The 15,333-nt window shown below is 32.6% G+C and overlaps 1 protein-coding gene across 2 annotated transcripts in view; it reads left to right on the top strand.

Moving 5' to 3' along the window:
- Positions 1–15,333, top strand: part of LOC118179810 (uncharacterized) — a 125,691-nt gene that overhangs the window by 63,143 nt on the left and 47,215 nt on the right. For both annotated transcript variants that reach the window (XR_015042881.1, XM_085822990.1), the window contains exons 5-6: positions 2,745–2,931; positions 6,483–6,667. Coding sequence is in view for 1 of the 2 variants with exons in the window: in XM_085822990.1 (XP_085679116.1) it covers positions 2,745–2,931; positions 6,483–6,667 (372 nt within the window). In the remaining variant the exon portion in view is untranslated. The remainder of the gene's footprint in view (positions 1–2,744; positions 2,932–6,482; positions 6,668–15,333) is intronic.

Here is a 15,333-nt window from a genome sequence, read left to right as displayed (position 1 = left end):
AAACTGATAACATTTTGTCCTAATGTTTGAGTTCCAATTGAAGGAACTGCCTGCATAGAAGTTACATCATTTCTCATTTTTGTAATGTGAATTAGTTACTCTAAAGGCCTTATCTTATTTGGCAATTTTTTGTTAACTTATTAAAGGTAATTTTTCTCTATATAGAGATTTTTATTTTTCAAATTAAAAGGTTTTTCTTAGATTCATCAGCAAAGTCAGTGGGAGAAGAGGGAAAGAAGACTGCACAAAATGCTGTGTTAATTGATGCATAACAACACAGCTTTTTGCAAAGAAGTCTGTAGTAGGTTTTTTAAAATGCATGTTACTCCAAAAGTTGTGAACTTTTGAAAGTAATTAATGATTCACTAATATCTAAGATAAGCAATCCTTGCCTGTTTTATCATAAATGAAATACTGTCTTTGTCACAATTGACTCCTGTGCTACTCCTATTCCTATGTTTAACGTAAATGTGAGCCAGTTTTGTAGTCTTCTAAAAAGGCTGTATGAAAGCAATATCTTCCCTTAGATAGATAGCCTTCCTGTGCTATCAAAAAAAAAAAAAAAAATGTCCCTAAAGAAGGACCTATATTTGACTGGAATGATAATTGCTTTATTGGAAGTATGCTGCATTGCTTGTTATACATCTTTCGGGCAATTGGCGTATACCACGCCAATAAATATCTTCTCCTTTTGCTGTGATCCTTCTCACATCTCTTTACAAACCAAAATGCTGCTCAGCAAGTGTGACCCATCGATGCAACCAGGTGATGATCAAAAAAGCTCTGGTGAGTAAGCTGCATGGGGTAGAACTTTTCAGCTGAGCACTTTTAATGTTTCGCGAACCGATTTTGCCATATGTGAGGAGCATTGTCATGAAAAAAAAAAATTACTTTGTGTTGCCTCTTTTGGTATTCTGGCCTTTTTTTCAAACAGTGAACAGTTCAGATTGGTTAATTATTGTTGGTAATGTTTAATATTAATCGTTTCCCCAGGTTATAACAGCTCATAGTAGACCATGCCCCTCTGCTTCCACCAAACACAGAGCATCATTCTTCTGCCAAAGCAGTCTGGTCTTGTGGATGGTGGGCCTGGGTCTATCCATGATTTTTTATGCTTGTAATTCTCAGAATAAATCCACTTTTCATTCCCTGTAACTATGCGATGCAAAAACGACTTTATTTTGTACTGGTCTTCTGATTCTTTCCCCATCTCTCATAGCTGGAAACAGCTTGTTGACTAACACCTATTGCTCTGTGAGTTGATTTTGTGTTTACAAATCATCTTCATCCAACATAGAGCTTGCAGTTTCACATCCCCCCCTCCAGTTTTCCACGTTCTTTTGTTGTCTGCAACATCGAAGTCACCACTTTTGAAATACTGAGACCATCTTTCACACATGTCTTGCGATGGAGCATGTTCACTATAAGCTTCTCAAAGTAATTGGTATGCTTTAGTAGCAGTTTTCTTCAAATGAAAACAACAAATTAAATGCTGCCCACAAATGCTGTTATATTGAACACAACACTATGAACATGCTTTTCCAATTAATTACTTGTGTGCCTCTGACACTTGTTGATTACACAACAAAATGGTGCAGTGTCAAAGCTGTATAGTACAAACTGCATTGGTGCAACATTCTGTTGTCCAAAATCCACATTTCATACTTGTACACCTGGTAAGTTGTCAAAATTTCATTCAAAGTGTACACAGAACTAAGATAATATTTTTGTTTAAAGTGCAGACATATTTTATATTATATGAATTACCAAAATAAGCTACATACCAACAATCTATAGAAATTGATATCTTCCAAGTGGTAAGTTTGTGTAGGTCCTCAGGGAGGGCTTCCTAGTGGAGCATGTTAATCTTTGTTCCTGAAGTTTGTTTTATTAATTCCTTTGTTTGTTAATCCCCCTTTTGTTTTGTTAATCCGTTTGTTTTGATAAGAATGGCAAAGGTTTCTTTGATAAGAAAACATTAGAAAGCTGATCCGCTGTACGATATGGTATCATAACATTTTCAGCTTTAATATCTCTATGGTAAAGCTGCATTTGGGAGGTGGATCTATCTTTCTATCTATCTCTCTCTATATATATTACAATAGCATCGCTTTTTACCTGTTTTACTCCACTATAATGAGACATCCTACATGTGTATTTAATTAACCATACACAACGAAATCTTGATGTACTTTGCAGTACAGTTTTTACTGTACTTGAATCAACAACATGCGAGTCAGCCAACTCTTAAATTTTTTATTTTCTTGTATTGATATGTTTCAGTATAAAATGCGCAAATTAGAATTAAGATAATTTTGCTTTTATGATCTAATTAAAAAAACTTATCATGTGCTCTGCAATTTTTCAGTGTGATTTCAATTTATCACGGCCCACCAGCGGCCGAGCAGTAAAGATGCCGAACAGTGGTAGTTCGGTTCGAGGTTCGAATCCACGAACGGGCTGGCTGCATGGGCGTTTTCATGGTTTTCCCCATGTGTAATGTGTATACAAACCAGTTTCCCTTAGAAAGTCCTCCATGAAGGCATCCCTCCCTCCCTCCCTTTAGGCAGATAGCCCTCGTGTGCTTTGCCATAATTAAATAATCTAATCTAATTTATCATGACTGCAAAATAGCTGAGTAAGTAAAGACAGAAAATATTTGAAAAAGTGTTTTATTTTTTAAGCATATATAAATTTATGTATTTTAAATTCTAATTATGTAATAAAGTATATTCTATATTTAGGTTTACCCTGAAGCTATTTTGGAAACAATTGATTCTGATCCTGATAATATTGAATCTGGTCCTGAAATTGAAATGGAAGATATTGAAAAAAAGTCAACATGTGATCAAGAAGTCATGTGCCAGCCAGTAATGACTTCTCTTGCTATATCATGCAAGCCTATTTTAAAAAGTCAAGGTATTCAAACAGGTAAATTGCATATGAAATTTTAATTGGGTTATGTAAAAATATTTATGCTAAGTAAATTACCGTATTACTTCAAGTTTAAGTTGTCATCAGTTTTAAACCACAGTATGATTTTAAAATTGCAAAAATGAAAAAATAATAAAAAATAGCCTTCTTCAAATTTAAGCTGAGTAGGATTTTAAAATTGGAAAACTAATAAAGTAAAAATGATTTTATAATAAATATTAAAAAATAAGGAAAATTTTTATTTTGTTAAATATTTTCTAATACAGTCAAACGTCGTTAATTCGGACACCCATAATCCGGAATGATCTATAATCCCGGACCTCAAAGCTAAAAACTTTCTGCGCATGCATCGCGTTGACATATGCGCATAGGCGTTTATGGTGTGCATAAGACCTTTATGACTGCGCATATGCGTGTGCGCAATCACAGAATACGTTTTCGCGTGAGCGTTTTATGTATAACAGATGGTATAAGCTAAAATTATCTAATTATCTATTTCAGTTAATGTTGATGATTGTGTTGTTCCTTAATCTTCAAGTTGGAACCTTTTTTTTTTTTATTTTTATTTATTTTTTTTTTTTTGCAGACTGTAAGAGCAATTTTATAAAAGTAAACTTGAACTTTCGATTATGTCAAATAGAATTTCCGATGCTGGAGCTCCCAAAGGATCTACAAAACGAAAGTATGTTTCGATGTCCATCAAACAGAAAGTGGAATTGCTGCAAAAAATGGATAAAGATATGAAGAAGGTGACAGAGAGGTTAGTGAAAACGAAAAAATTTTGATTGACAAGTTAGTCGGTATTCTCGGCACAGCAATTACAGGACTTGAACAGCAGAACTTGTAACTGAACAAGAAAGTATGTCTGTTTATAGAATTAAAGAGAAAGTATTATCACATAGAACGAAGCAACTGAAACAACTTACATTGAAAGAAATGTTTGATAAAGTAAACAAATAAATATTAAGCTTTTTTTTTTTTTTTTTTTTTTTTTAAATTTTGATACCGTTTAGATCATAATTGTTCTTTATTTCATAAATTACGGTTTCATATTCTTAATTTTAGAATTTCTGCATGCCATCTTACGAGATTTAAATTGATGATTGATAATCCTGAATCGCCGAAGTCCCGAGTCTGGATTAACGACTTTTGACTGTATGAGTAAATCCATCTAGTTTGTAGAGAATCCTCAGATATATGACATTAAATTGTTCATTTTGAGTTTAAGCCTAATTTTATATCTTAAAAATTTGAAATAAAAATAGTGGTTTAAATGCAAAGTAATATGGTATTAAATTTCTACATACATGTTAGCTCAAAATGGGTCTTAAAGTATTTTATGAGGAATTTTAATAATCAAAAGAATATAGATTACATACTTTAAGCATTGTAGTCCCTAGCATGAAAGGTGGTGTAATGTTGCCGAACTTCCAGGATAGAAAACATTAAAACAGGCTGTTATTTTAGATTTATTTTTTAAAATTTAAGAAGTGAATTCTAGGTTATAAAGTAGCAATGTGTGTAACTGCAGTAAAAATTTGACTATCCAGCGTTCAACTAACCAGAATGTTTTAGATTTTTAAAAATAACTTTATTGGTAATTTTTTGTAACTATTTAATGATGAATAACTAATAATAACTATAATCATTATTTGATCTGATGATGACACAGATTTATCGGAGATAGAGGTTATGGATGAATGTGATAAAAATTTGCCTGTAACAGAAATTTTAACAGAAGGTGATTTAATTAAAAGTGCATTGTGCCAAGAAAATGGGGGGGGGGGAAACTGTTTCTCTTAGAATCTGAAGATAAGAATATAACAGAAATAAAAATAAGATTATTAAAGAGAACCGAAACAAAAATTATTTATTTCTTTAAGAATGGAGTGGAATTTTTTTTTTTTTTGGAGGGGGGGGTTATTTTACTTTTGTGAGCAATTTTGCAACTAAAGATTATGAAAAAAAGGAAGTGTATTATTCAGTTGAATGTTGACTACCAACTTAGGCATGTTAATATATCAAAGATGTAAGCATCCCATATTTATCATAGAAAAATCTAAAACATAAATACTTCTGAATTCTATTAAATGAGTTTTGAAAAAATAGTTTAAAAAATTTTCGTAAATAGATAAGATGGTATTGAAAGCTTTTGAAAATATGTCTGAAATGCATTTTTTCGTACAGTCAAAAGTCTTTAATTCGGACTCGTCGGGATTTCGGCGAATCCGGATTATAGATCATCAGTTTAAATCTGGTAAGATGGCATGCAGAAGTTATAAAATTAAAAATATGAAACCGTAATTTATGAAACAAAAAACAATTATGATCTAAAGGGTATCAAAATTTACAAAAAAAGGCTTAATATTTATTTGTTTGCTTTATTAAACATTTCTTTCAACGCATGCATGTGTAAAGCATACATTACGCATAGCCGAAGTTTGAAAATTGCAACCAGAAAACTATTTGATGTGTATTCGTGATATTTATAATGATGAGGAATTTGATTTAAATCATATCAAAGACGGAGTACATCGAGATGAAATACTACATTTAGCAAGGAATTATAAGCCGAATAAAATAAAAACATCTGCCCTGAAGATAAGGAAGTGCTGACAGATCAACTTCCAGTTCATTGCGTGCCGCGTCCCCTCCCCTGCGGATTGATAAACATATTTCGGAATGATTAAAGAATCAAAGGATATGCCTTCATCCATTTTTTGCAGCAATTCCACTTTTTGTTTGACGGACATCAAAACATGCATTTGCTTTGTAAATCCTTTGGTAGCTCCAGAATCGGAAATTCTTTTTGACATAATCGAAAGTTTAAGCTTACTTTTAAAACTCTGCTCTGACAGTCTGCAAAAAATACTAAGCCGGATCCAATTAGAATATTAAGGAACAATGCAATCTGCAACATTAACTGAAATAGATAATTAGATAATTTTTAGCTTATACCGTCCGTATACGTTAAACGTGCATGCGTAAACGTATTATGCGCATGTGTTACCGCAACATGCATTGACGCATGTGCAGAAAGTTTGTAGCTTTGAGGTATGAATTATGGACGTTCGAATTAAAGACTTTTGACTGTAGCATATATTCATCATATTGCATTTTATCTAAAATAATAAACCCATTACGGGAAAGATTTTCAAAATACTTGATTTTTTTTTTTTTTTTTTTTTCTAAATAAGTGTGTCATCTAAAATATTTATCTTGATCTTGAGGAAGATAAATGATTAACATGATAGTTGATAAATATTTGAATTATCAAGTTTTCGTATTATATTTCTGAAATTGATCATATTCTAACATTTCCTTGTTTATTGAATCAAAAATATCCGGTAAAAATTCTTGTAGTATAAATTGTTAAATTTTACCACATCTGTTATTAAATATTGATGGAGTCATTTTTTAAGGAAAAGAAGTTTATGTTCCTTTAGCTATTCCATAATGTATATATTTCTGCTTTTGTTTATATTTCATATATATTTCTTAACTTTATGATATCACAAATATATATGTATTGACTTTCCTTGTATTAGATTTCAGCTCGTATTTCTCAGACAGTATTTTTGGAAAAGATGGCTTCTATCCTAAATATACAATTAATAGCAGTTGCTGTAGCAAAGATGATATTGATGAATCTGATGTCATAGAAGAACACTCTGTTTTGAATGGTGATACGTTTGAATGTTTCGATGATGCTCAGGACACAAATTCTCTTTGGGTATGTTGTTTGGATTTTCAGTTAGTATAAATATTATTCAAATTATCTGCTTGTAAATTATATAATATTTTTTACACGTAAAAGGTTGCAATAAAAACAGTATTGTTACGAATTTGGTATTTAAAAAGCTAATGTTAGTTCAATTATAAATTAAATGGTTTTATCGTGATGAATATTAAAAGAAAGCTAAGCCGGAAAATTGAAAATACAAGAGCGCGTGCATTAAACATTTAATAAATATATCTTTTTGATTTTGAGAAAGTACTAGAAAATTCTCGCGCGCGATTTTAAAATCTTATAAAAGGAGGAAAACCTGTCAGTTCGTTGTAGTTACTTAGTTTGTTGTTGTTTAGAAAACTGCTCTTGTTGACTGTAGCGAATTCGCGGATCAGCTTTCTTTAGCTGTTTTGAATTAAGTTCTATTGAACATTTGAGTAGTTAAAAGATAACTACTGTGAGATATTGTAATACTGCACGATAACTTGAGGAAATTTAAGCATATTTGTTGTGATAATAATAAATTTTTGTTCATTTTTCATCGGTCTTGAGCATTCATTTCGTAACGAACCTGTACGTTCGCAACAGTATATTTAGGTCTTACAGAAATGAATGATACAACTGCTGTCACTGAGCGAATGCAATTTATTAACAAAAAATGGATAGTACATCAGTTAGAAATAATCCCTGCCCAAGTCAGTACACTTCTGCCTTCTGGTTGGGAGGGCTCTGGTAAACCAGTCTGTGGGAGTATTGGTGCACCACTTATGGACAATTGCGTGCAGAAGATTCAACATGTTGGCTCCTGACTGCGTCCTTCATCTTGTCAAACAAGGCGTAGTCCGAGGAGGCCAGATTGGGCGAGTACAGAGAGTTTGGCAAACTGCATGGAACTGCATTATTTTTTTTTTCGGGAATGTCATGCAAAAACCACAACCCTTTCCATGTGACCAGGCAGGCGAAGAAGTCATCCGGATCGGCATCAGGTAGTGCAAGTTCTTTGCAGATGTCGATGCACTTTGCCTTTTGTGCATGAAGCAACCACTTTGCATACACCTTTGCCATTTCCAAATCACCATCACAATCGCCTGCAGTGTTTGTTCCTCGCGGAAGCCCTGTCTCTTTCTGCATCTCATTGAACGTTAGTTGCCTGTTCACCAGGATCAAATCCGAAACAGGTGCTACATATGCTGCTGTATGCGATGTTGCTTGTCATCCCGCACTGACACCTTTGTCTTCTGTGTCCGCTCCACTGCTGAACTTGGCCAACCAACGGTATACTGTATGCTTTCAGGCTGTTTTGTTCCCACACACCGACACCATGAGATGATGGATCTCACTACCCTGTATGCCTTCCTTCCATAGGAACCATGTTGTCCTATGCTGACCTTCTATCATTGCTGTCCACACTCTCAATGACACGGCAAAAGGAACGGGTGCTAACTCATACTGTTTGCCTGCAGCCAGTTCTTTCTATACATTCTAAGTAGCTCACACCTCCTTGTCTATTTCACTTGTTTTCCCTGTCGTATCGTTTCGTTGTGATAGTCGTTGCTTCAATCATTTCTGTACGATCTAAGAATTTTTTTTTTTATGTCAAGTGTATAAAACTATTCTCCAATTTTTTAAATAAATTTATCTTTAAAAGTAAAGTTTAAAATACAAGTAAATAAAATAGAATATTGCCTTTCAATGCACAGTTTATAATCATGGATCCTATTATCTATAAATCATTTATTTGAATATTTAACATGCAGAAATATCTTTATTATTTAATACAGATCTTGATGTTGGTTGAAACAATAAAAGTATTCATTCAAATCTTGTTAATTGATTAAAAATTGGATTTTCTTAGTATGAATTATAAAAGCATTTGTTATATATCTCGATTCTCAGAAATTCTTTTTAAGAAAATATAATAGACTCTGATATGTATTTAAAATCCCTACCTTTCTGTGTAGTGTCTAAGGGCGGAGTATGTAATAAACAAAAAAAGATATGTATTTGAACTGCTTATCAGTAGGATTATTATTGAAAGAAAGCTATTTTGTAACTTATTGCTTAAGAAAATAATTCATGATAAAAACTGTGGTGGAATTTGCACATAGTTTTTCATATTGTAAATGCATTTATTTATTATATTTTATGTTCATTAACTAGAATAAAAGCATATAAAAAGGATTACTGCTTTTAGCCAAGAGAACAGATTAAACCTCTTTGGGTTTTTGAATATGTAATTGATCATTTACATATTAAAATTTTTTTGGTGAAGTATTAAGTATTTTTATTAATGCTTAGGAGCAAGTGTTATTGTTTTTGCTAAGCAAAGGAATGTACAAATTACTTTCAAAACAAGAAGTATTTCCCACTTGTGCACCACAGTATCTAATACACAGGTGTCATAATACCTTGGTCAGCCAAACGTTATCACTCTTCCTAGTTCTGTTTTTGCAATACTATGTATGGAACCCAAAACAACTGCACTCTTTATGATATGAATTCCACTAAGCTTTGCTAATCTGCCATTGGAAGATTGTACTAGATTTATGAACAGAAGTTGCATAATTCTGCAGGTTATGAAGAGGTGGTTGGTGGGCTTTAAGTTGGCACTCCATGACATCCTGGATAATCCAGCTGGTTAAGACATCAAAATGTCAACTGAAATTCATCTTATTTCTCAAAGCACTATAGAAGAATTACAGCCTTATGATGAAGAAATTGTCTTGCCAGAAAATTCCATTTCCAGTGGAAAAGACAAAAGCCATGTATGAGTGTAACTGGTTAGGGATGATTGTCCACAGCTGCCATGGTGTATACTGTAACAATCAGCGGTTCCAAGGATGCTCATGAGATTGTTCCCCCGAAACATATTACCTCCATCACTGGTCTGTTACATCCTACAGTACATGTCAATCAACTCTTACCCTGGAAGATGATGTACTCTAGCACAGCCATCAATATGTCATGCAAATATTTATGATCTGTTTTATCAGACCACTTTTTTCAATTGTTCATAGTGAGACATGATGTTCACAAGCCAACTATAGTTTATATGTCTGTGATTTTAGGTTAATAAGGGCATTTCTTACAAAGTCCCATATCAAGTACAATGAATTGTATGCTGCTGAGTTAGACGAGTATTTCATTTAACCATTGGTTGAGCCACAAACATGTCTGTTTGCTTTATCTAGTAGGTGAGTCTGTGACATTTTCATTCGTTGATGAGGCATAGTCTGTTAATGTCTCAGCATCTACTACTAATTTAATTTTTTTTCCCTCACTTTTCATAGACATAAAATCTAGTAGAACACAGACACTCAATGAGTAATGCCATTTATGGAATACTTGTGTTCTAACCTTCACACTGTTACAATCTGGCCTTTATCTGAGTTACTTAAATTAGCTGCATTTTCCATTATATGCATACACAGTCAATAAAACGATGCCTCATTATCCCTCATGATCACTACACCATCATTCCAGTAGGCACATCTTCACTCTGTAAGCTGATCATAGGTTCGTACTGTCCTTCAGAGTCCTTAATTTTGACCAAAATTGTCTGGAGGTCCTTAATTTTAATCATCTGAAATTTTTTTCAGTTTTTCCTAACTGCCATTTTGAGCATAAATTGACATTTTGGAAGAATGTTTTTCGGTAATTCACTGACAAATATATATTTGATAGATTATCGTTTGAAAATGTTCTTACTTTTACAAATGGTGCAATACTTGAGTTTCTAGGCAAGAAACATGATCATTACAAAATTATTTCTTTTTTGCTAAGAAAAGCTTATAAACAATTTTTCCCTTTTATGGATGTAATTCTGTTATTAAATGGCTCTACATTTGGTGACTTATCAACATTTGGGTGATTTTAAGATCAGTTTCTATATAAAAATTCTTTAATTCGGAGATTTGTGAATTTTTAGTGGAGTTTTATTAAAACTTTGTAACATTGATAAATCTCATTTAAATAATGAGAATATATTAAAATTATATTTAAGAAATAACATTAAAATAGAATGTTTTTATTTTTCCCTGTCATATTATATAGTGACATCACTTTCTATTTTGGCAATGTATTATTAGAATATTTTGAATCTAAAAAATAAACAAGATATTAAAGGCTTAAAGCTTAATTTCTGTAAAACATTTTGGCAAAAGCAAAATAGCTATTGTAATTACTTTAAAATGTCTTCTTTTGTATTTTTTCATGGTAAGAGTTTTTCCTCGTGTTACTATCTTGGAATATTCAGAACTCTCAGTTTTCTCTATAAAATTCATTTTACGTCTTTTTCTTTTCTGAATTTGTTTTCCAAAAAAGGTCCTGCTTTTTACTGTAACAGAATTGGTAAAGATAATTTTCTTTCGGGTTTTATAAATTGCACCTCGGAAGCTTTAGAAGGATTTGAAAATAGTATTTATAGACCTTTGATTCCAGAAGATTCCTGGTGTATGTTATAGGAAGTTTGTGATAAATTTCACATTTTGCTGAATTTGGGCAAAACAATAAAAACATAATTATTTTAATTTTTTACTTCTGATCCTAAAAGTCTTATCTCATAACATGTTTACCTTCCCTTTATTTTCTTCTCTTTTCACTAGACACAAGCATGGAAAATATGAAAAATGCTTCTAATCGTATCACATGGACAGGCATCTACAGAAAGGAGTTTTTCTATTAATAAATAAATTGAAAACTAATAATTTAAAAGATTAATCTTGTATGTCTCAATGCATCATGTACAGGGCTGGTGATAGGCATTTTCTTACCAGATGCAATCTCCGTGGGTCCTAAATTTTGCTGCCAAGTGCCTCTAAATTAAGAAAAATTGCTTCCTTGTGCTTCTGCTAATAATTCTAAAAGTTTTCCCATCCCTAGATTTTATTGCTCAGTGCTTAACTTAATTTAAAAAAATTTTTCCACACCCTCTCAGGTGCAGGCTCTAACCATATATCATTTCATTATTTTGTTCTCAATGTTCATATTACTAAAGAAATTTTCTTCTACACATTCTAAATACATGGAGTTTTTAAGAATAACAGAAATCTTTAGTTAAATCCAGAAATTCTAAGATGAAGGGAAACTTATTAAGGAAGAAACTAAATACATAAAGAGAAATAAAATTATTCTTCAAAGGTATATTGTTAAGACATTGACAAGTTTGGAGATGAAGCTGAAACTAGTGGGAAGTGGTTTCTGCTTCATCTCCTAATTTGTCAATGTCTTGCTTACTGTTGTTAAAAAAGATATTTAAAGAAAAAGAAATTTATATTAATTAGCTAAAGTGTCTGGAAAGTTTTCAAATTATAAAGATGCTAATATTTTGTAGTGTGTTGTTACTATAAAACATAAATGTATTTATTTTTGTAGTGTGTTGTTACTATAAAACATAAATGTATTTATTTTTGTAGTGTGTTGTTACTATAAAACATAAATGTTTTGTTGTTTTAATGTATAATTAATTTATTCTAGTATCATTCAAGAATCAATGTTGTAAGTTGCATGTGTTTTAAACTGCGGGATGTTCTTAGTTTTTAAATTTTCATATTTTTTTTTTGTAACAGTTTTTTTTTTTTTTTAAATGAATAAAATTTAACAATGATCATGTAAATCTATAATGACTAAAAATATCTACTTAATTTAATTATTTGTAACTAATTGCTCATCTTTAAAAGTTATCTCTGCATGTTAAAGTGGATTATTGGCCTTCATTGTTATTTACTGGGGTCACAAGATACAACACAAAACTGTAAAAATTAATTTAAAACTTTATTCCTTACAACTGGTGAAACTTAAAAAATCTCAAAACAACTTATCACCTCTGGTACTTTAATTGCTTATTAAAACCTTTAAGTATATTAAATAGTTTACAACTCCAGGAACTGTGTGCGAAACTATGACACTAACTGTGTCAGACAGACAGAATATAACTTACTTTCAGCGCTTACCAGTGCGGACATCAGGTGTTCAGGTGTGTTATAATCAGCAGGCAAGCAACAGTGCTGGCAACAGCAAATCTTCTGTATTTTCTGTGATTATTGTCCCTCAGGAAAAGCACTTTTATTTTATCTGAAAGTGCAGTCTTAATAATAGATTTACAAATCTTTGCAGATGTGTAAAATTTCACAACAGTAAAAAAATTAATTTCGTTTTTTAATCGTTTTTGTAATTAATTTTTTATCCCCCATTGCATGTTCTATACATCAAGATTCAAGCTTATATAGCTTTGGAGTGTTAAACTGGAATCAAAACTCTGCAGATTTCCTTCGTATTTATATTGTCTTTTAAAAAATTCATGCTTATTTTTTTCAACTGAGCTTTGTTGAAAATGTTTTAAAACACTAAGTATCATTATTTATAATCCTATCCAGATTGCTAAAAATCAGACACTAAAATCAAGCAATGTGATAAAGTTTTAAAAATATTAAATAAAAAACAACAGTTTTAGGCCTTTTTTTACTTCCTTGTACGAAGTAAAACGGAAGTATTGTAATCGCGAAAAGTTTCAGGCAGCATATTTCAACGAAAATATCCATTTTGACCGCTATCGAATGCAATTTAACGATGTTTTTGCGTGATATCTGTACGTAAAGACAGAATAAAATACTCTTTTCCTTCAAAAAAATTATAAAACTGCTTTAAAATGAATTCTGAAGAGAATTTTTCGTTGTATCTGTATGTACGTACGTATCTCGCATAACTCAAAAACGAGTAGCCTCAGAACTTTGAAATTTTGTATGTAGGACTGCTATAACATGTAGATGTGCACCTCGTATTTTGGTTGCAATCGGCCGCACCAAACATATATAAATATATTTATATATATATCCACTTTATTACCCGGCTCAGTGATCTCAGTTTCTTTACTCTTATATGTTTGTAAATTGTACATTTTTTGCTTTAAAAATGGTTGAATTATGTTGTTTTTGTCTTCCGGTTAAGGATTTTATGCCTTTAGTAAATCTGTGTGCAATATTTTTAAAATTGTCAGCAATTTTAAAGTTGATTAATTGCCGCTAAGCCTGTTTTTAATGGCGGCCATTGATGTTTACATTTGAAACAGGAGACTAGTGGATTTGCTGCCAATCTAGAGAAACTTAGCTTCGCAACAACAAAGATAACGCATTCATTTATTATTGCCAATTAAATCATGCTTAATTCTTTCTGGAATTTTTTCGAGGAAATAAGCGTTTAAGATTTACTTCGTAATTTTTAATATAGGTATTTTGAGTTTTTATGTATTTTTGCCTTCTCGGGAAGTGAGAACTGAATTAATTAAATGAGAAATACTCAATCGTCTGTGAAAAACAGTTTCTTTTTTGTTTTGTTTGCTTAATTTCTTTTATACATAGTTCTAGCTTTATTATAGTATTTGAATAGAAAGATAATTCTTTAAATGATATACATTTTGTGCATTTTGAGTTATAATATGAATGAAATATAATACTGTTAAGTAAACATAGCACCAGAGTGTCGCTATGGTAAACAAAGTGAATTTTAAAGAATGCATTTATTCTATTGTGGTTTATGCACTGTCGGCGAAGTAGGTTTAATTCAATCTAATAAGTTTAAATAAAATGCAAGAAAAAATGCATATAATTTAATATTCCGTACAAGGAAGTCATGTGGTGTACACATCAGATTTTTTTTTTTTTTTAATATAGTGAGTATGTATGAAGAGGGCATCTCCATATGTACACTGCTGGCCACCCAAATTGCAACACCAAGAAAGACAAAAGATATCACAACAAAATTTATTTAGTAGATAACATGTTGACCAAGTATCAAATGATTAAATTTATAGACTTCTGTAAAGTGTGGTTCCTTCCAGAATCAGTAGCCAGAGTAGCCGCCAATGTTGGAGATCACCGCTACCACACGCCTCGGCATTGATTCAAAGAGACTTTGTATGTGTTCTTGGGGTACAGCAGACCAAGCAGCTTCCACACGTTGCCAAAGTTGATCTGGTTGTGCAGCTTGGAATGTAATCTGGGTCAATCATTCAGCAACCATAGACCACATGTTTTCTATCAGCAAAAGATCCGGAGAGCGAGCCGGCCAGGGAAGCAATTCAATCTGGCAATTGACGAAGAACCCTTGGACAGTGCGTGCCATGTGTGGTTGGGCATTATCCTGTTGAAATATGGCTGTGGGCAAGCCCTGAAGGTAAGGAAGAACAACTAGCTCCAACACCTCGGAGATGTAGCGCATGCAGGAACAGTGTGGCAGTGCATAACGCAGCTGTTCAGCATCCTTTCTCCACGGTGTCTCCAGATTCGAAACCGACCATCGCGGTGTTGCAGACAGAAGCGTGACTCATCAGTAAAGACAATTTCATTCCATTCTGCCGTCCACATCCTTCTTTCATCGCATCATTGGTGGTGGAAGCATCTGTGGTTCTGTGTCAAGGGTAGACGAAGCAATGGATGTCTTGCGGACAGACCACTCTGCTGTAAACAGCGTCGAATGCTACACGCAGACACTGGATGATGCGTTACAGACTGAATGTGCTGTGCTATGGTTCGTCATGTGACTGAGTGATCCGTCACTGCCATGCGCATAATGTTCCTGTCATCACGTGAAGTGGTGCACTGAGGTGGATGCGATCCAATACGTCGGTCTGTCGTACCCTCCTGCATCCAACGGTCACATATCTGCCTTACAGT

This window comes from Stegodyphus dumicola, chromosome 1 (assembly GCF_044657685.1).
Source record: "Stegodyphus dumicola isolate Sdum_Otavi_A_Nest chromosome 1, ASM4465768v1".
NCBI lineage: Eukaryota > Metazoa > Arthropoda > Arachnida > Araneae > Eresidae > Stegodyphus > Stegodyphus dumicola.
The sequence above is the reverse complement of the archived record's forward strand: the minus strand, read 5'-3'. Positions and strand labels throughout refer to the sequence as shown.